Below are 22086 nucleotides of genomic sequence, written 5' to 3'. Positions count from 1 at the left end.
CCGAGTTGGAAACAGAAGATATTGTTTATTTTACACATATTTCATTGATAGATGTTCAATTTAGTATCAGTGCTCCTTAAAAAAAAGGTTACATGATGTTTATATGCGTCCAACATGTCAGATACTGGTAACAATTTCAAAGACAATATGCTAATAAAACCTTGGTGAATAGCCTTTTGTTTATTCCCCCTGCTATTTATTAGCGTCCTCTGTGTAAAGTTTGCATCAACTCAGTCTTAGTACATTGCATACACAGAAACATGCATAGCCCCTGTGTATTTCTCCATTAGACTGAGTGAGTATCTGATAAGGTGCTGAGACAAGGGGCATGAGGTCTTGGATTTGGAAGTGTCACACTGTTAACGATCAAGAAGTGTGACGCTGTTAACAAGGTGATGATGTAGTGGTGACAGCTGGAAAGAGTGTTACATCCTTCAAGACCTGTGCATATGACCCTTCTATAATATAATGTATATTGGGGCCCTTATGACTCATACAACTTCACACCTTGCACCTCGCTTCAGCCTTGAGGTTCCACAGCTGAACATACCATCCCCTAACCTTCAATGACTTGCTAAGGATCCCATTCCCAGCTGTCGTGTGTAACGCTTGATGTACTTGAACACATGGATTCACCTTAACCTATTCTTCTGTTGTCATTTGTCTCCATAGATTGCCAGACTGACAAGCCATCTCTACTGCTCCCCCAGGCTAAGACCATCTCTTCCCTCACTAAGGCACATGGGTTCCCTGACAGGGGGTGAAAGAAAGATGCAGGAGTAGCTTCCACAAATCTTCCTCTAGCAACAGAATCAGCACTGACCCAAGGTAAGTCATGACATTATCTTTAACTCCTAGAGAACTGTCAGCATGCAGTATTCAATGTGCAGGTGCAGGGATATTATCTTTTGAGAAATTAGTGTGGATATTATTTGTGTCATAGTCAGTATATGAAAGACTGAGAAAATAGCCTTGATTTTATAGGACCTCGCTTCAATCTCATTTTTGGTGTAGATCATTTGTTGTGAGTTCCCAGCTGGACTTGGTAGGAAGTACAGTTTGCAGCCCAAGAGATCACATCACAGTCCTCCCTGTAGTTAACAAAGATGGAATATTAGTGTGTTGTTTCTTAATGTTTTAGTAGTCAGGTATAACACTTAAAACTCTTGCATATAAAATAAATGTTAAGGTATTTCAGTAATAATGTGGTAACACTTCACAATAAGGGTACATTCAATTAAAATCCCAATTGTGCCAGTTATTGATGTTGAGTGACGCAAAGGTAAGATAGATCAAATGTAAGTAAATAGGAAGACAACACTGTCACGACTTCTACTGAAGTTGATGCCCCTCCTTGTTCGGGTGGTGTTCGGCGGTCGACGTCACCGGCCTTCTAGCCACCATTGATCAGTTTTTCATTTTCCATTGGTTTTGTCTGGTCTCTTTACACACCTGTTTCATATCCCAGTAATTATATGTTGTGTATTTAACCCTCTGATTCCCCTCATTTCTCTGTCGGGGATTGTTTGTTTGTTATGTACGTGTTGTTTCTATATCGGTGTGCGACGGGATATTGTTTTACCCGGATTCTTTTCTACGTTGGTTTTGGAAATAAATATTCCATTTTTTAAACCACTCTGTTTTCTCGTGCGCCTGACTTCCCTGCCACCTACATACACGGACTATGACAAACACATTGTGCAAAATAGTTTTTTATGCAAATAAAATAAAATATAATTGTTTTTGTTCCTTTTTCAGCTAGAAAGCATTGTCTAACGACCAGCCTAAATACCAAAAAAATATGCAACAATTATATTACTGATAGTTACATTTTAATTAGCGTCTTTCCAAAGCACAATGAAGAAAATGATAGCATTAGCCTATACAATAAGCAGAATACAAGACACGGTTGTGATTGAATTATAACCTAAATATGTGTAGGAGGTGTGAAAATCATACACATGTAGCCTAGTGAATTTTGAATTTAAATCTACATTTTGGGGGTTTAGAACGGAGCAGAAGACATATGTAAATGATTCACTGTAACGGACAATAAAGTTGTTTTCTATTCTAATAAGTGGGGTGTGGCTGTTGCCGTCTCTCAAGTTGTTGGCTTGTGGGGTGTAGCTTTAACTCTGTTTTGTTTATGCCACATTGTTTCCCTCCCTTTGTCCTTGAGCACATCTATAACCCAGTGAAATTCCTGCTGAGTGCCTTTCTCTGATTAAGATGGACAGCTTGTGAGGTACATTGATTTCTGAGATTAGCTAGTGGTCTATAAAAATGTCTGTTCACGGAAATTTGGTCACACATAAAGCAATTTAAGCAATTTGAGCCAGTAACCGGAAGGTTGCTGGATCAAATCCCTGAGCTGACAAGGTAAAAATCTGCTGTTCTGCCCCTGAACAAGGCAGTACTGTTCCCTGGGTGCTGAAGATGTGGATGTTGATTAAGGCAGCCCCCTGCACCTCTCCGATTCAGAGGGGTTTGGTTAAATGCGGAAGACACATTACAGTTGAATACATTCAGTTGGACAACTGACTAGGTATCCCCCTTACCTAATGAAGTAAAGAATGGTTACCTGCAGCATTCAAAGATATCCAACTTACTGCAGTAGACTAAACTTCACTTTTGTCATCCTTGTGGGATTCACAGATAAACATGGTAATGCTTTCATGGATTGCACATAAAGAAAGCTAGTTCCTACATAATAGAGTGCTTTCTTGTTATCCAACTAATCTTGTGTCCTTTCTGTTATCCTGTGAACCCGATTCATTGCTGCTCAAAGCTATACAGTGGGGGGAAAAAGTATTTGATCCCCTGCTGATTATGTACATTTGCCCACTGATAAAGAAAGGATCAGTCTATAATTTTAATGGTAGGTTTATTTGAACAGTGAGAGACAGAATAACAACAAACATATCCAGAAAAATGCATGTCAAAAATGTTATAAATTGATTTGCATTTTAATGAGGGAAATAAGTATTTGACCCCCTCTCAATCAGAAAGATTTCTGGCTCCCAGGTGTCTTTTATACAGATAACGAGCTGAGATTAGGAGCACACTCTTAAAGGGAGTGTGATAATTTACCTCTCTGTGAGGTAAGTTATCATTATATTCAATGAAAACCAGTGTTAACTTAATTTTGTTAAATAATAGTGGATTCCAAACCTGTTTGTAATATAATCAAGCAATACACAGAGTTTAAATTGACTTTATTCTTTATTCTGCTCATGTTACATGAAGAACAGAGAAAACTAAAGCACTACAGTCAGGAGATTTTCAGAAAGGTCCATCCGAGAGCTTCACTCTTCATCATGTCCTTTCTGTGACACAAGATGGATGAAGGTTAAAATGTAATAAACTACTGTAAACACTAAAAACATTCTAACAATATTCTGTGCATTGTCAACTCTATATTAAACGATGGGGCTCCTTGTTTGAGTGAATAGTATACACTATACATATCATTAATTACACCAACTCTGTCTACTAGTAAATGAAAGATTCTACAAAAATATTTAAAGAAGCAACGATGTCCAGCATTTATCACAATAAATATAATTGTGTTGCTTGCCATCACACAGTAACTCACCACTGAAACTAAAATGTGTCATGCTTTTGAAGATTTTTTTTGAACCCATGACGGCGCACAATATTCTAATTTATAGTTAGTAACATGAATGATAGTACGGTTATTGGAGATCAAATACTTAAAAATCAAATGAGGTCGGGGCTGTTGTCATACATGACTTGAGTTTGCAAATTATAACCAACATAATTATTTTGATTAAAAGAACTGACCTGGGAGCCGGCATCACAACTCTTGGCCTCACTCCTCATCCTTTCCTTTCTGTGACAGAGAACATAGATTGATTGATTACCAGATCATTTAAATTTGACTGTGTACCGAAAAACATTTTACTACCATATATTGTGTACTCTGGTTGAAATTTTACCATGTGGATCTTCAACAGGTATGAATAGTTACTTGGTAACAATGTAACAGATGATCCATGTATTACTTATTTTCTTCAGGAATCAATGGGTTAATATCAAGAATCCAAATGACCGTAAAACAGAGTCCCAGATCCCACAAAGTTTAGGCTTTTCCATACATTAAATTGAAACAGCAACTTCACGGACCTTGGAACCAGCATCACGACTCTTGGCTCTCATCTTGTTGACCTGAGACTCAGCAATATCAGCCCTCTCTTCTGCCTCATCCAGTTCATGCTGAATCTTACGGAACTTGCCCAAATTGGCATTGGCTTGTTCCTCCTGTGAGAAATGTTAAATATGATTTAAGTTTCTAGTAAACAAAATAATTTCAGAATTACAGATGCATCAGTTAGATGATAGAAGGTTACTTACAGCCTCCTCTGAAGTTCTCTTATAGGATTTGACCTTCAGCTGCAGTTTGTCCACCAGGTCCTGCAGGCGGCTCAAATTCTTACGGTCTTCCTCAGTCTGCACACAAAAAGAAGGGATAAAAAAAGAGTCATACTGGATATGTATCTTACATTTGATTCTGAGCATGTTAATGTGAATTGTTAACTCTGCACTGTCAAATTAAAACAATGTACCTGGTATGTGAGCTCCTTGATGCGTCTCTCATATTTACGGACTCCTTTCACAGAATCACTGCTCCTCCTTTGCTCCAGTTCCACTTCAGTCTCTAGCTCTCTCACCTAGAAAGATATGATCATTGTTAACACACCATTTACAATTACTTTGTTAGTTACCACTCCTTTCAATGTTGAAGCTAGAAATATGACTAGAAATATGAAATGTGGCATTGAATTAATAGACGAGAATGTAGCTTAGACACTTACTCTGGACTCCAGCTTCTGGATCTGCTTCTTGCCACCCTTCATGGCGATTTGTTCAGCTTCATCCAGGCGGTGCTGCAGGTCCTTGATGGTCTGCTCCATGTTCTTTTTCATGCGCTCCAGGTGAGCACTGGTGTCCTGCTCCTTCTTCAGCTCTTCTGCCATCATGGCAGCATCAGTAATGGCCTTCTTGGCCTTTTCCTCTGCATTTCTGCACTCCTGCACAGCCTCCTCCACTTCATTCTGAAGCTGGGATGTGTCGCCCTCTAGCTTCTTCTTCTGGCTCAGTAAGCTTGTGTTCTACACATATATATGACAAATTATGTTTATATTACCTCTACGTACCTCAGGTAGCAGACCTTTAAAGATGGAATCCGTAGTAGGGGAAACAGTCACACTGTCCATCCAAACACCATTGTTATTGTTTTGTTGGCAAAGCTGTTTTATTGTGCTTGCAATGACATCCAAAGGGAAAAAAACAGTGTTTGTTGTTTGTAGTAACTTCTTTGTTGTTGTAATTTCACGAACAGACATGTCAGTTTCACCATTAAGGACTCCATCTTTAAGGAGAACACTGTTCTATATTACTGTCTTACCTGTGAGTGGAGCAGCTGAACTCTCTCACTAACATCCAGCAGTTCCTGCTCAGCCAGTTTGCGGCCTCTCTCAGTCTGCTCCACCAGGACTCTCAGCTCATCCAGTTCAGCCTGCATCAGGTTGTTGCGTCTCTCCACAATGGCAATGTTCTCCTTCAGGTCATCGTTGCTACGAAGAGCATCATCCAGCTGCATTTGAGAATCCTGTAGAAAGAATTACTGATTTTACTAGATTTACTATTTACTTTGTATACATTTACTACACAGTGTGGTTTTTCTTTTTCTAAATACACAAGCAATGTCTTTAATTCAACGGTGTGGAAGTAATACCTTCAGATGGGAATGGAGACCCTTAAGTTGCTTCTGGGCCTCGGATGCCTGCCTGTTGGCCTGACTGAGCTGGATCTCCATCTCATTGAGATCTCCCTCCATCTTCTTCTTCAGCCTGAGAGCTTCATTCCTGCTGCGAGTCTCTGACTCCAGGGAGCTTTGCAGGGTATCCACAACTCTCTGCTGGTTCCTCTTATTCATCTCCATTTCCTCGTCTTTCTCCACCAGCTTCCGTTCAATGTCAGCTTTCACCTGATTGAACTCCAGCTGAGCTCTCAGGATCTTTCCCTCCTCATGCTCTAGGGAGGCCTATGAGAACACAGCCACCCATTGTTTGTAAAATCTTAATTAAATGCTGGTACTTTCACCATCAGTAAATGTTTTCTTTTCTCACCTCAGCTTCCTCTAGAGCAGACTGTATCTCAGCCTTCTCCTGCTCCAGCTGTTTACGGATCTTCTCCAGTTCATGGATGCTCTTTCCCCCCTCACCAAGCTGCTCAGTCAGGTCGGAAATTTCCTCTGTGGAAAATATTGTTATACATCAGAATCTTTTTGGCATAACTGATCTCTATAAAATATTATTATTTTATTGACTAAGTTATGTAGGTCAATTAATGCTAATGCTCTGACCTTGGAGGTTCTTGTTCTCCCTCTTCATGGTCTCCAGATGATCCAGAGACTCCTCATAAGAGTTCTTGAGTTTGAAGAGCTCAGTGCTGAGAGATCTGGCCTCTTTCTGGGAGCTCTCCAGCTCAGTCTGCGACTCCTCAAACTTCTGCTTCCACTCAGCCAAGACCTGAAACACATAGTTTTTTAAATGGTTTGAATACAGTATACAGTATGGTTCAGATAAGATGTACTTTATTGTGCCTTACTCAAGGCCACAATGGGAGGTGATGGTAGGATGTAGATTGATGCCAGCACAACCTTTTTTGAATCATGGCACACTTTGTTGGGATAAAAAATTCTGTTCCACAGCTAACATTTCCCTATTAATTTATTTAGTGGTAATGACCTCCATCGCATCGAATCCATATTTCTAATCATCTTTTTTTCAGACAACATTTTTTGAAGATTAAATAGGTTTTATTTGAACTACACTGGAGAGAAATATAAACGCAACATGTGAAGTGTTGGTGCCATGTTTCGTGAGCAGAAAATACAGATTTATCTCAAATTTAAACACATTTTTGGCATGCTGACCGCCGGAATGTCCACCAGAGCTGTTGTCAGAGAATTTATTGTTAATTTCTCTACCGTAAGCCGCCTCCAACGTCCTTTTAGAGTATTTGACAGTTCGTCCAACCAGCCTCACAACCGCAGACCACGTGGATGGGGTCATGTGGGCGAGCGGTTTGCTGATGTCAACGTTGTGAACAGAGTGCCCCATGGTGGCGGTGGCATTATGATATGGGCAGACATAAGCTACGGAAAACAAACACAATTGCATTTTATCAATGGCAATTTAAATGCACAGAGATACCGTGATGAGATCCTGAGGCCCATTGGTCGTGCCATTCATCTGCCGCCATCACCTCATGTTTCAGCATGATCATTTAAAAAATATATATATATTTCACCATTATTTAACCAGGTAGGCTAGTTGAGAACATGTTCTCATTTACAACTGCGACCTGGCCAAGATAAAGCAAAGCAGTGCGACAAAAACAACAACACAAAGTTACACATGGAATAAACAAGCGTACAGTCAATAACACAATAGAAAAAAAGAAAGTCTATATACAGTGTGTGCAAATGGCATGAGGAGGCAATAAATAGGCCATAGTAGCGAAGTAATTACAATTTAGCAAATTAACACTGGAGTTAAAGATGTGCAGATGAAAATAAAAACAATATGGGGATGAGGTAGGTAGGTAGATTGGATGGGCTATTTACAAATGCTATGTACAGCTGCAGCGATCGGTTAGCTGCTCAGATAGCTGATGTTTAAAGTAACTGGAAGGAAAGGCGGCCAAAGCAGGTGTTGGCTTTGGGGATGACAAGTGAGATATACCTGCTGGAGCGCGTGCTACGGGTGGGTGTTGTTATCGTGACCAGTGAGCTGAGATAAGGCGGAGCTTTACATAGCAAAGATGTATAGATGACCTAATGCACGGCCCATGTCGCAAGGATCTGTATACAATTCCTGGAAGCTAAAAATGTCCCTGTTCTTCCATGGCCTGCATACTCACCAGACATGTCACCCATTGAGCATGTTTGGGATGCTCTGTATTGACGTGTACGACAGCGTGTTCCAGTTCCCGTCAATATCTAGCAACTTCTCAAAGCAATTTAAGAGGAGTGGGACAACATTCCACAGGCCACAATCAACAGCCTGATCAACTCTATGCGAAGGAGATGTGTTGTGCTGCATGAAGCAAATGGTGGTCACACCAGAAACTGACTGTTTTTCTGGTCCACGGCCCTACCTTTTTATTTAAGTATATGTGACCAACAGATGTATATCTCTATTCCGAGTGGTGTTAAATCCATTAGGGCTTAATGAATTTATTTCAATTGACTGATCTCCTTTTATGAAGTGTAACTCAGTAAAATCTAAGAAAATGTTGCATGTGGCGTTTTACATTTTTGTTCAGTATATTTTCATAGTTCATGATGACTCATTTGTGTGTACCCCTGTAAGATGAATCCGCGCTAGAAATATTTTGCTTTAGCTCTGATAATAAAGTTTAGTTTAAAATAGGTTTGCGCAAGAGATTACCGGTTTTCTGCATTATAAAGGTGCCGCAGCACACTGGTTGAAAACCGTAGCACTAGGCTACCTGCCGCCCCTAATGTACTATAATGAAGGCTAATAGGACTTGTGTATTCCATATGTTTTTTTCTTACCTTGTCAAAGTTCCTTTGCTTCTTGTCCAGAGAGGCAGCCGCTGCATTAGATCTCTCCACATCCACCATGAGATCTTCAATCTCATTCTGGAGTCTGTGTTTAGTCTTCTCCAGGGATGAACATTTAGCATTTACAGCTTCCACAGCTTCCTCTGCATCCTGCAAACGCTGAGCCAGCTTCTTCCTAGATTGACATAGATGAGAAACACGTTTCCGAACAGCTGCCTTTATTTTCTAATATATAATGGTTGTGTAACAGGTAAACCATGTATTATTCAACATGTACTTTTGTGTATCGCTCATTCAGCCAAGGTTCAATAGCCTGAAAAGTAAGAGGAAGTTATAAAACATCCTTACTTTGCGTCCTCAAGCTCCTCAGTCTTCTGGATGGCATCAGTTTCATACTTGGTTCTCCACTGAGCCACCTCAGCATTAGCCTTGGACATGCCACGCTGCAGTTCAGACTTGGCCTCCTGCTCCTCCTCATACTGCTCCCTCAACAGATCTGAGTCATGGCGAGCAGACTGCACTGCATGGGCAAGCGCGTTCTTTGCCTGGTAAGGAAATTTAAAAAAGGATCTGTGATTATGCCTGAAGATAAATGTAGTTGGATAAGGGACTCTGCATTCTTTGTCTAAATACCTTGACTTCCTCCTCCAATTGTCTCTTGAGGTCTTCAATCTGCTGAACGTTGGACTGCTTACCTCTAGTCAGTTGGGAGACCAGAGAGTCCTTCTCCTCCAACTGTCTGGCAAGTTCACCTGTTTACACGCAATTCAAATTATTTGAAATTATATTACTTAATCAGGTAATTTATTGTGGTTGTTCAATTTATTCTTTTTTTGTTGATATACCATTCTCAGTTTGAAGCTTTGCTTTCTGCATGGTGAAATCATTGATGGATCGCTGTCCTTCCTCAGCTTTCGTCCTGTATTCACTCATCTGGTCCTCTAGAGTGCGGCACATTTTCTCCAAGTTTGTCTAAAAACAGATTTGTTTTTGAATGACAGAACAGCATCACTAGATTGTATCTTTAAAAAGCATGTATAGATTTTTTTCTTTGATTTACCAATGTTACCACATACTTTGGACTTGACAATCTGCTCCATGTTGGAGACCACATCATCCAGCTCCAGCCTGAGCTCACTCTTCTCCTTCTCCAGCTTCTGCTTCACTCTCTGAAGGTTGTCAATCTGTTCTCCCAGGTCAGCTACACTGTCAGCATTTTTCTTCCTCAGAGTGGCAGCTGTAGCCTCATGCTGCAGAGTAGCCTCTTCAAGGTCTCTGCGCACCTTCTGGAACTCAGCCTCCCTCTTCTTGTTCATCTCAATCTGGGCAGCAGTGGCTCCCCCAGCCTCCTCCAGCCTCTCACTGATCTCTTCTAGCTCTCTGGACAAGTCTGCCCTCTGTTTCTCCACCTTGGCACGGGCAGCTCTTTCAGCCTCCAGCTCTTCCTCCAGCTCCTCAATGCGGGCCTGAAATGGTAGGAATTCAATTCATCTAGTTCAAATGTGACTTTAAGAATTAAAATGTTTCAACAATTGTCTTGAATTACCTGCAGCTCCTTCAGTTTTTTCTGAAGCTGGGCACCCATGGCTTGCTCATCCTCAATCTTGCTGTTGAGTTGGCTCATCTCAAAGTCCTTCCTGTTGAGATGAATATCAATTTTTTGTGTTTTCTATTGAATAATACTTTGTTAGCATATTTTGATCTCTGATCTTACTTCTTCATTCTCTCCTCCATCTGCTGCTTGTCATTCTCCAGGTCCATTAGGCTCTCCTGGGTCAACTTCAAGTCTCCTTCCAGCTTTCTCTTGGCTCTCTCAAGGTCCATTCTCACCTTCTTCTCTTGCTCCAGAGACCCTTCAAGCTGATTAAGGTTATATAAAACAATATTTGGAGTAACCAATTCACTGAAGCCTGTTTTTAGGATATTACTAATTTTCCTATTCCTATTTGATACTCACATCATCAACTTGCTGTTCCAGTTTGGCTTTGGCCTTGGTCAGCGTGTTGACTTTGTCCTCCTCACTCTGCAGGTCATCAAGTGTTTGCTGATGAGCCTCTTGCAGAGCCTTCTTCTCCTTGGTCAGCTTGGCAATGATTTCATCCAGAGCTGCCATCTCCTCAGTAAGGTTTTTAACCTAAGAAAACAGAACAGTGTCATTACACTTTTATCCAAAATATTTAAATTGTCGTTTTAACATCACAAGAAAAATCAATTTATTTTACCTTGTTCTCTGTGGCATGCTTTTCCTTCTCCACTTTAGCCAGAGTGAGTTCCAGATCATCAATGTCCTTCTTGAGTTCTGAGCACTCATCCTCCAGCTTCCTCTTCTTAGCAGTTAGCTCTGAATTCATCTCCTCCTCATCCTCCAGTCTTTCTGTCAGCTCTTTGGCTTTGGCCTCAAGCTGGATTTTGCTTTTGATCAGACCTTCACATCTCTCTTCAGCATCAACAATAGTGTCTTCTTGCTGTCAAGGAGTCAATATATTGTAAGTATATCAAATTCTCCAATGCTCAGAAGTTTGTTTGGAGTAAAAATATTTGGACACTACAAATGATTGACAAATGGTGCACTGATTGTACATATCTATTTAGAAAACCATGTCTCTTTTCTCTCTGTTTTTCCATTTCTCTTGTTAGCTTATGGCTAAAAGCTAACTAGAAAGGCCATTTTGACCAAAGATGTGACTGCTGCAAAGTAACTGTAGTGCAGTTAAAGTTACTCACAGTTTGGACAGCGAGCTGCAGGTCATTCTTCTCTTGGAGAATGGAAACCATCTTTTCTTCCAGCTCCTTTCTACGGGCTTCAGATTTAGCATAAGCCTCTTTAAGCTTCAGGAATTCTTCCTTCATGTTGGCCATCTCCTTCTCAGTCTCTGCTGACTTCAGCAGAGGTTTGATCTTGAAGTACATCTTCATCCAGGGCCAATTCTTGACACCCATGAAGGCACGAATGTTCCATTGGATCACAAGCAAGGCATCCCTGCAAATTTTTTATAAAATATAGTTCATACAACCTTTCCTCACCCCTAACATATTGTCTGAAAAAGTTTAAGCTATTCTCATTCCTACCTGCGGTCAACCATTTTCTGGAACTCAATTCTAGCAAGTAGACCACGTGATCTGGCCTGGAGGCCAGTGATGATAAGAGCGAGACGATCGTCTCTCATCTCCTCAAGAGTACCCAGGAGACCAGCCTTGAAGAACACCTAATGATACACAAAGGCCTTCTTGTATTTGGTAGGATTGTATTTTTCTGCCAGATTACCATAAATAACTTGAATGTGGTATTCCACAGTTTTCCAAAACGTTCATGCCTCTAGGAAAATGGCACAAATTGATGACAAGGTGGCCCTGTAATGAGCAATTGATTTTACAACTTCCAACCCAGCATGTTGACCAAGAGTTACTAAATTTGGCAAGGTCTTTAAAAACATATACAGGAAGTCTATCGCAAACAGTATGGCCACTATGCTTTTAATTGCTCACTGTATATCTGGATCTACTACATTATGGCACTATACCAAGTATCTATTTTTATCTCTTGACTTGACCCATTTGCCCAAGAGACAGATAAAATGAGAAAAGCATGATCAGTGGTACATCAGCAATTATTTCAAGAGGCTTTGCTCAGGTTGGCCAGATGGTGATGTAGTGTTAATATACTGCTTGGACCCCGTAATTGCTGCTAATATTCCATCCTGGAATTTATGTTACGTTCATAACCAAGTGGTAGGTCTGCATTTACCATTTGAATGCATTCACATGCTTTGAAATCATAAAAAAACGCTGATTGGCTAATGGCCATCAAGCTGTGTGAACCATAAACTAAAAGTACAGCTATCATGCTTGTCAACAAATTATAGTGTTCAAAAACCATATTAATAGATTGCTTTTATAAACAATGTTTTGCCCGATAATGCTGTTATCGGGGTAATTTCCTTAGTAAGTCACGTCAGATGTCAGTATGTTGAAGAAGTGGGAGATCAGGATGATAGACGAGTTTCCCACTAGTAATTAATTACCAGTTGGAGGGGAGTTCAAGTGGATTATTTCGAGTCGTATGTGGTAAATTCCTACTTGCTACTTGGTTACGAACGCACCATTAGATAATTTACCTTAGTGTGTCCTAATCTGTACTGGGTGTGGTCAATGTCCAAAGTGCCCAGCAGTTTTTCTGATGCCTTCATGTTGTCCATGAACTGACCCTCAGGGATAGCATTTGGATTGAGGATGCGGTATCTGAATTTAAATCAGAAAGTAGTTATCTTTAAAAATGGAAGACCTGAATAGGTAAACAGTTGAATTTATTTTGGAAAGGAAATGAATAATTATTTTACCTTTGTTTGAAGTCAGCATACAGGATTCTGTTGGGGAAGCCCTTTCTGCAGATCCTGATGCCTTCCAGCACACCGTTACAGCGCAGCTGGTGCATGACCAGAGGATTCTCCATGGCCCCAGGAGTCTTGGTCTCGTTGGGGATGATGCAACGCACAAAATGGGGGTGAGTAGACCTCAAGTTGGTCATGAGTTTACCCAAATTCTCCTGTGAGTATGACAAATGTAGAATTTTACATCGGTGAATGAGTCTCCAAGTACCTTACGGGTCACCACAGCATTTAATGCTAACATGCCAATCCACAACATACTGGCATCTCAAATACTGTATAGCACAAACATAATACATTTGTTAATATTCTGACATGTGAAAACATCATACATATGTTTATTTAAGCTCAGATTTACCCTGTGCAATGCAGACACCGTCTGGAAGGAAGAGCCTTTCTTCTTTTTTCCTCCAGCCGCTTTTTCTTCAGGTGCTGTATGATAATGAAATAACTATTTAAATATGCTATTATTACTACTATCATATACTGTGGATTGTTATTTATTTGAGTGTGTTGTAGTCTTTGCAGATATAAACACATAGTACCTCCTTCTGCACCAGCATAGTTTGCAAATAGGTTGGCCAGGAACTTAAGACTTGACTTCTGGAACAGTCCGACCACAGTCTCATTCAGAGGATCCTTGTTCTTCACCAGCCAGTTACCAATGTTGTAGTCAACAATGCCAGCATAGTGAACCATGGAGAAATGGGCCTCTGGTTTACCCTTAACAATCCTAGGCTTCTGGAAGCATGCATTTTTGCCCAGATGCGTATCATACAGCTTAGCTTTGAATGTATTATCACTGGCCTTAGGGAACATGCACTCCTCTTCAAGGATGGACATGATACCCATGGGCTGGTGGAAGGAATGAATGAAAATACATTTATGTTAAGGGAAAAGCATTGTGAATAAATATCAGAATAATTTGTCTTTGAAACACATTTATGAAGACTGTCCTTGTAATATTTGAAATCTCAAAGATTACTTAGGATACATCATATAAACTACTGCACAACTGAAGATACCAACCCTTTCAATGAGGTCAATGCAGGCAGCCAAGTCCATGCCAAAGTCAATGAACTCCCAGACAATTCCCTCTTTCTTATACTCTTCCTGCTCCAGCACAAACATGTGGTGGTTGAAGAACTGCTGCAGCTTCTCATTAGTGAAGTTGATGCACAGCTGCTCAAAGGTGTTGAACTGGAATAGAAGTTCACAGTTACTTTATTTTGTCAGCTGTAATGTTCTAGATTAATTGTTTCATGTGTCCTTTTTTAAAATCAAATTTATATCAAACACTCACATCAAAGATCTCAAAGCCAGCAATGTCCAGCACACCAATGTAGTGCTGGCGAGCATTCTTAGTGTCCAGAGAAAGGTTGATTCTTATCACCATCCAGAGGAACATGTTCTCATAAATTTTCTTTGCCAGTGCACCAACAGCGTAGTACACCTACAAAATATTGAGAAAATAAATTACTGAAACATAAACACATAGGGACAGTTTTCCTAGACACAGATTAGGCCTAGTCCTGGACTAAAAAGCATGCTCAATAGGTTAATATAGGTATGAAAATCTTAGCAACTTTATAGACAAGTTGTATGCTCAATATTATAAAAACATTTTGGAGACTCACCTGGTTGACATTCTGACCTTTGGTGACCCACTCATTTCCTACTTTGACCCTAGGGTGACACAGCCCCTTGACTAGGTCAGCAGAGTTCAGGCACATCAGATATGCAGCTTTGTCAAGATCTAGAAAGGCAATGTTTTATGATTGGAAGAGGCAATCTAACTGATTTTTGATTATCAGATACTACTGCAAAATGAATTGAGAGGTTTTAAATCCTCAGCACTCACCCTCAGTGCCATCTGCCTCTGCTTGCTCCTCCCGCTGCTTATTCTTGAACTTCATGTTGCCGTAGTGCATGATGGCACCAGTCAGTTTATAAATGCCGTTCTTCTCCTCTTGGGAGAAGCCCAGCACATCAAAGGCATCCTAGTCCCAAATGAAAGGTAATTGTTTGCATTGGAGAAGGGGTTGGAATATTATTGCATATACAGTATATAGATATATTACTCACATCAGTAGCCATTAGCTCATCTGAATCATTAATGGAAGTTACAGCAATCTCTCCTTGGGAGATGAAGGCATAGTCATAGGGATTGCTGGTGATGAGTAGCATCTCTGAAAAGAATTGAACAGCTCAGTTTATTTGTGTTGATGCTGTGGTAAACTGTAGGTCATAACATAATATACTCTGCATTAGGGTTGGGGTCAATTAGAAAATTGCCATTGATTTATATTATAAATTGACAGGAAGGCAAATTAGTCATTAGAGTTTCAAAAAACCAGTGGTGGAAAAAGGACCCAATTTTCATTCTTGAGTAAAAGTAAAGATACCTTCAAAGAAAACGACTCAAGTAAAAGTAAAAGTCACGTAGTAAAATACTACTTTAGTAAAATACTACTTCAGTAAAAGTATAAGAATAAATCATTTAAAATGTCTTATACTGGGCAAATCAGATGACACGATTTAAAAATATATATATATATTTACGGATTGCCAGGGGCACAGTTCAACACTCAGACATAATTTACAAACGAAGCATTTGTGTTTAGTGAGTCTGCCAGATCAGAGGCTGTAGCAGTAGGGATGACCAGGGATGTTCTGATTGATAAGTGCATGAATTAGACAATTTTCCTGTCCTGCTAAGCGTTTAAAATGTAACAGGTACTTTTGGGTGTTAGGGAAAATGTAAGGAGTAAAAAGTACATTATTTTCTTTAGAAATGTAATGGAGTAAAATTAAAAGTTGTCAAAAATAGTAATAATAAATTAAAGTACAGATACCCCCAAAAAACTACTTAAATAGTACTTTAAATTATTTTTACTTAAGTACATTACACCACTCCAAAGAACTGCAGCTGGAGATTGTTTTGTGTGCATTGGATTTTAATGTTGTGTGCTTAAATGTAATTTAAACAATTGTTACTACATAAATCATGCTATATTGTGTTGGGAGTTTTACAGTGGGGGATAGGAGTAGCACACTGCCTGGGCTGGCTGTGCTGCATCATAAGAATTGAATTGGATTTCATCAGAAATGTTCAGTTTAATCCAGAATCGACCTCAGTTTGATGATTTAATACTCACCCAGCAGTTCTGGTTTTTGTTGGGACAGGATCTGGTAGAATATGTGGTAGTCTCTCTCAGCCTTGAGCTGGAAAGTTACACGTGACTTCTCCAGAAGATCTGATCAGTATGGAAAGTGCTTTTGGTATTAATGTGTTTCCTGTCAAAGAGATCTGTTCAAGCCTGGGCAAATTGAGTATTGTACTCACAAGTCTCAATGTCAGCAGATGAAAGCTTCCCAGTGACTCCAAAATGAATTCGGATGAATTTACCCTGTAAGTTATTGTCAAAGCAGAAATTAATAATCACATTAGATCAGAGTTCAAGTAGTATTTGTTTTCTTTTTGAATACCTTAGTAGGTGCGCATGATTGAGCTTGCATTGTGCAATGGAACTGATGGAATAGTCCTACAAGTTTAAATTCCACCTATCTGGTTCTCAATCAAACACAGAAAATATTGAAAAGAAAACAAATACTATTGAAACCCAGCTCTGTTGCACACATACATATTTGATATTTGATTTGATTTGATATACAGTCCCAAAAGGGTTGATTAGCTGATGGACCTGAGGAAAATTAGCTGATGTGATGACATCAATTAATTGTATCCTAATAAATTTCAACCACAAAATACAACAGATAAGATGAACATGTATGATAAGATTTAAATGTTATTTGACTGCAAACAAAGACCGAACGTACAAATCGGGAGGAGTTGTCATTCCTGATGGTCTTGGCATTACCAAAAGCCTCCAGGGCAGGATTGGCCTGGATGATTTGATCCTCCAGGGTCCCCTACAAACCAACAACCACACAGTGTTAAAATGATGCAATAAAGATCTGTAGTCAACATATGCTTATCCAGCAATGAGGAATGTTTAATTTAGGATTAATAGTGATTCAGTGTTTCATTTAGTTGTTTTTTTGGCAGGGGGGGGGGGGCGAGGGGGCAATGGCATGGGGCTGAGTTTATTATTATTCTTTAAAGCGAATTTCCTTCAACAACTATACACATTATAACATGGCTTATGCCTAGTTCTTATGCTTTGTTCTTATGCTATCTGAGTGACTCAAACATTGTAACAAAATCAATGGGGGCCCCATGACAAAACACAGACTGTTTTATTATTTTGATAATTGGTCGTTTTGAAAGATGATCTTATTAAGAAATATATTATACATTATATTATCTACATACTTAAAAAATGAAGTTAGTGGCGGCCATGATTTAAATGCATATTGGGAAATGCTGAATATTTGCCCTCTATTTTACCTTTTTTTCTTCTGATACACTTTTCTTTCCGCTAACAGCAGCAATGCTGGCGAAATACTGGATGACTCTCTTGGTGTTTACAGTCTTTCCAGCACCGGATTCTCCACTGGGATTTAAAAATACAAATGTTGATGTCTCAGAATTTCTCTTAACTTTAAATAGTCTCAAATGGATATAACCTTTGGTTGATGTACTTACGTGATAAGGACAGACTGATTTTCCCTGTCTGTTGAAAGAGAAGTATCAGTAAATGTGTCATTTAAAAACATTTTACGTCACTGTAGACTAGTGCGGAGCGATTAGTGCTTTTTGAGGTCAGTTCGGTTTCGGTTTGATTATTACATTTATATATTTTTTTGAAACATTAAATGCATTATGAAATAATGACATAAAAATAATTTGAGGTTTTTAACATAAATTCCAAAAGCCAAAATTCAGTTGCCAAAACATTGAAAATATCCCATTGTCTCCGTCAGGTCCACATTGGGTAGACATCAATAGTAAAATAGGAAATTGCTATTAAAAATAATAAAATATTTCAGTTGTGTATATGACTTAGTTTTTATTTAATGAATGTGTTATTTTCATTCCTTAAAAGTCATCATCTCATCTCTGCTCAGGCAGTAGCAGCCAATCAGCCAGACAAAGTTCTCTCCTCTCCCCATACTGTACTATCTTTAGTCATCCTATTTAGCTAGGCTAGCCTGCCTAAGCATGGTGAGAGCTGTCTGAAGTAATAATACTTTCACAAACTGTCTCAAGCCCCCCTCTTATCATTGTGTTGTTTACATTCCTCTCTCATGTGGTCCGTGTGTATCTAACCTAACGTAACAGGCTCAATGGAGTTTGGTAATTGTAGTTAATTACCACGTTCCTGTGCTGAACTAGGTTGAATATTTGCTTAATGAAAACTACGACTCCCTTCAGCCCAGCGTCCCACTCTCTCGTTTTGATTTGAAACAGGCGTTGGGTTTACAAAACAATTCACGAAATGGAATTCAGGTAAATACGGTCAATTATTTGTTTAATATCCCCCCTCAACAAAAAAAAAAGTTGGTTAATCGCTCAGCACTAATGTAGATGAAAAGTTATATTTTACCTGACAACATGTACTGGTAGGCATTGTCAGATATGGAGAAGATGTGAGGTGGAGCTTCACTCCTCTTCTTGCCTCTATATGCATTGACAACAGACTGATCGTACACTGGCAGCCACTTGTATGGGTTGACAGTGACACAGAACAGCCCTGAGTAGGTCTGTGGAAGACAAGAGGGATACCGCAGATTTAGTTTCATTCATTTGAATGAATGATTGATTTATTGGAGATATTAGCAGACAGGTCATTACTTACATAGATCATCCAGGCTGCGTAACGCTCTTTGAGGTTAAACAGCACAGCGGGCTCGTGCAGGAAGGTGAACATCGCCATGTCCTCAATTTTATCAAACTTTGGCGGGTTCTGGGGGTGGACGTCGTCCTCCTTCACAGAAACAGTCTGAAAGAAGAGCAAATTATTATTTCTTTTTTTACATTTTCAATGTGCAGAAGTATTCAATTTGAGACAAACCTTAACTTGAGATTACACACAGTGTAACATTTTCACAAATCATCCATTTACATGTAATGCAAGATTTGCATGGAAGTTAAAGATTTCAAGTTAAGATTCTGCTCTTTGTTGTCTCTTGTTAGAAAGATATTAAACATTAAAGAACATAACTCATTTCAGTTCATAACTCATTTTTCATCAATCATAGAGTTATCCTAGTATAACAAATTATTATCTTATGATTTTCCAGGTCATATATTTTCAGAAATGTTTTTCACCAAAATATTTACCTTTCCAAACTCCGTATCAGCGGTGACTTTAGCTCCATCTCTGCTGGTGATTGTGGCCTTGACGTATTCAACCTCAGGGTCAGGCACATAGCACTCTCTCTTTATGTCAAAGGGTCTAGTCTGGCATTCCATACGCTCCTTGTCTGATTTACGCAGAAAGGAAGCTGCGACGCCAAACTCTGCCATCAAACTGTCCCCCATTCTTAAACCTGTAAAGGCAGGAACAGAGTGTTGAATACATACATATGTACATATTTTATACAGTACAAGGTTTTAATGCAGCCCCAAACTCTACCATCAATGCGGCCCCCATTCTTAAATCTGTGCAGGTATGTATCTATTATTATTAGGTTGAATTTGCTAAACTTCCCAATTTACTTGTGCCAGTTCTCACTGTTGCCTTGGTTTGTTGTATACCAGGATTCTCATGACAAACGTTTCTTAAAATTAACAAAGAACAACCATTTAGTTCTTCATACTTTACAGTATTTTTTACAATATCAACCATATATTGATAGTTTTACATTTTATTATATTCATGACAAAGGGAACCGTGCATATTGTTGTAATAATCTAATATCAGTGTAAAGCACTAATATTAAATAATATTAAATAAATCAACAACTTTAGGGCATCAGGGCTGTATTTCACTTCTCTCTGGTACCATTTTTGGAATGCATAATGTAAATAAAACATTTGATCCCAAACATTTTCCACCAAAGACCTATGTTAATTGGAAAATTGTATACTAGTATCACTACTGTATGTATACAGGTGTACTGTATATGAGTAGTATATTGTATCATAGCATAATGGTCATGGCAGAACAATAGAACTTTAAAATATAAGCCTAAAATAGACACAAGGGTCAAGGCAGAACACCAGTAGGCTACCAGATTTAGAGTCATAGATTAATAAGAGTTTATCTGAACAATATGTAGGTGAGTAAACCAATAGAACATTGAATATAAACCAAAACATGTGAGGTTGACACTGACAACATGTAATTACTATACAGGAAATATGTATTATGCAATATATACAGATGTAGGATCTTAATTTGACCTATATTATCACAGCAAAATAATCCTACAGCAAAAGGATTTGAACGTCCATAATGTTGCTTGACCGGTGGTTAGGCTATTATTAGCTGGCCAAAAGTAGGCTACATGAAAAGTGCAATACAGTTCATTTAACCGTGTGTTAGTATTGGTTTTCAGTGAATTCATGTAACTCACGAAGCTCATCTGCATTTCCTGCATTGCAGAAAGATTCTCTTCAACAAAAGACTGTGTACATCTGTACAAGTTGACTACATTGATGTGTACAGACACTCAAATGTTTTGCATTAATATGCATATTTGTCAAGCTGTTATAGTTTTCATGTTGTTGACCATCTATTTTAGAAGATTGTGATTCTTACCTGTTGGTCACCCCTGGGATACGTTTGGTTGAAAGGATCTCGACTGTAAATGAAGTAGACAACGAAATACCAATATCAGTCTACTGACCAGCTATGTGTGGTTATGACTATTGTTAGGTTGTATAATGATTATCTTTGCCCTCCTCAGCAGACTGCCTCTATATGCTTACCTTCAGGATGTCCGGTGCCTTGTGTCTCCCCCTGGTCTGTCTCCCCCTGGTCTCCGACACCCTTTATAAAGAGTGTTGCTCAGCCCTATATGGAGATGGGCCATCTATTATAATAAATTAGTCGGATTATTTTAGAAGATCTGTATTTGGGGCTAGAGGTGTATACCTCTTTGACCTATCAGGCTGGTTGTAACAACAGGCTATTCCAGGGTGGACAACGGATGCATTGAAAGCATTACCCATGTTTTGCTTCTGAGATTCTCATTGTGAGGTAGCATTGGATAGACAATAGCAAGCAGCAGGTCTTTACAGTTCTATTTTTACCCCTTCGATCAAATTGCAGTTTCAGGCAACGTACTCATCTAAAAATGCCTACATAAACTTAATGGAAATTCTTCAAATTCTGTATTTTTATGCAATGACAAATTGCTAGTTTTAAAGATTGATTTAATAGTTTTTATGCTAATTTGTGAACACTTGGGCATTTGTATGGGGCGGCAGGTAGCCTAGTGGTTAGTGCATTGGGCCAGTAACCGAAAGGTTGCTAGATCGAATCCCCGCGCTGACAAGGTAAAATTCTGTCGTTCTGCCCCTGAACAAAGCAGTTAACCCACTGTTCCTAGGCTGTCATTGTAAATAATAATTTGTTCTTAACTGCCTTGCCTAGTTAAATAAAGGTGAAATAAATAAAAAAATAAAGGTGACATGATAAAGTGTTCTTGCCATGTGTAAGCTCATTTCATATTTGAGTTATTATGATGTAGACAACTGCAGCTGTCCTCCTTTGTTCACCAAGGCAAGGTCACTCCCCAATCCGTTATCACCAAGAGTAATAACCCTAGGTCCTGTTGACCCGGCATTGTTCCCTTTCCTTTATTGTCGATGACAAAAATGATCCTGTGAATTTGTTCTTGGATCTACTTTCTTGGAGTGTCTAACATTAGTCCCAAAATGATGAAAAATAAGTTAAAACATCCTAATTTAATTTCCTAAACTATATTCAGCTGGTTATTTCAGTTATACTATACTAACATCAAGGCGGTGACCCGATCCTGTAGGTTCATGCTCTACAACATTCGCAGAGTACGACCCTGCCTCACACAGGAAGCGGCGCAGGTCCTAGTCCAGGCACTTGTCATCTCCCGTCTGGATTACTGCAACTCGCTGTTGGCTGGGCTCCCTGCCTGTGCCATTAAACCCCTACAACTCATCCAGAACGCCGCAGCCCGTCTGGTGTTCAACCT

General features: G+C 39.3%; 1 protein-coding gene and 1 long non-coding RNA gene across 2 annotated transcripts in view; one reads left to right on the top strand and one right to left on the bottom strand.

The window, feature by feature from the left end:
* Window positions 1-674: 674 nt before the first annotated feature.
* Window positions 675-22086, top strand: part of LOC115195625 (uncharacterized) — a 36734-nt gene continuing 15322 nt past the window's right edge. The window contains exons 1-2 of the long non-coding RNA XR_003878722.1: window positions 675-828; window positions 12967-13118. This is a non-coding gene — a long non-coding RNA (uncharacterized LOC115195625). The remainder of the gene's footprint in view (window positions 829-12966; window positions 13119-22086) is intronic.
* On the bottom strand, window positions 3204-21185 carry LOC115195621 (myosin-7-like). Its single transcript, XM_029755678.1, has 40 exons — window positions 20843-21185; window positions 20673-20715; window positions 19250-19458; window positions 18765-18908; window positions 18513-18669; window positions 17612-17639; window positions 17414-17519; window positions 16843-16935; window positions 16349-16412; window positions 16161-16259; window positions 15088-15191; window positions 14864-15002; window positions 14640-14758; window positions 14306-14455; window positions 14032-14202; window positions 13548-13857; window positions 13361-13434; window positions 12955-13160; window positions 12733-12856; window positions 11687-11823; window positions 11342-11597; window positions 10840-11082; window positions 10575-10751; window positions 10332-10477; window positions 10164-10254; window positions 9694-10083; window positions 9463-9589; window positions 9251-9369; window positions 8966-9162; window positions 8609-8792; window positions 6389-6554; window positions 6153-6277; window positions 5759-6067; window positions 5429-5632; window positions 4836-5132; window positions 4587-4691; window positions 4375-4470; window positions 4147-4281; window positions 3805-3853; window positions 3204-3326 (listed from the first exon to the last, which is right to left on the bottom strand). Exons 3-39 carry the CDS (start codon window positions 19448-19450, stop codon window positions 3833-3835), a joined length of 5814 nt encoding a protein of 1937 aa, XP_029611538.1. The 5' UTR covers window positions 19451-19458; window positions 20673-20715; window positions 20843-21185; the 3' UTR covers window positions 3204-3326; window positions 3805-3832.

The sequence above is a fragment of the Salmo trutta genome, chromosome 6 (assembly GCF_901001165.1).
Source record: "Salmo trutta chromosome 6, fSalTru1.1, whole genome shotgun sequence".
NCBI classification, from domain to species: Eukaryota; Metazoa; Chordata; class Actinopteri; order Salmoniformes; family Salmonidae; genus Salmo; species Salmo trutta.
Note: the sequence above shows the minus strand (reverse complement) of the source record. Positions and strands in the feature narration are given on the sequence as shown.

What these genes read in the sequence shown, in the direction of transcription:
- LOC115195621 (XM_029755678.1), bottom strand. Translation starts at nt 19,450, where the DNA reads ATGGGGGACAGTTTGATGGCAGAGTTTGGCGTCGCAGCTTCCTTTCTG. An exon ending in GTGTATCAGAAGAAAAAAAG is followed by an intron (nt 16,936 to 17,413) that starts GTAAAATAGAGG and finishes GTTGGTTTGTAG; the next exon opens with GGGACCCTGGAGGATCAAAT. An exon ending in AAAGCTTCAAACTGAGAATG is followed by an intron (nt 9,370 to 9,462) that starts GTATATCAACAA and finishes GCGTGTAAACAG; the next exon opens with GTGAACTTGCCAGACAGTTG.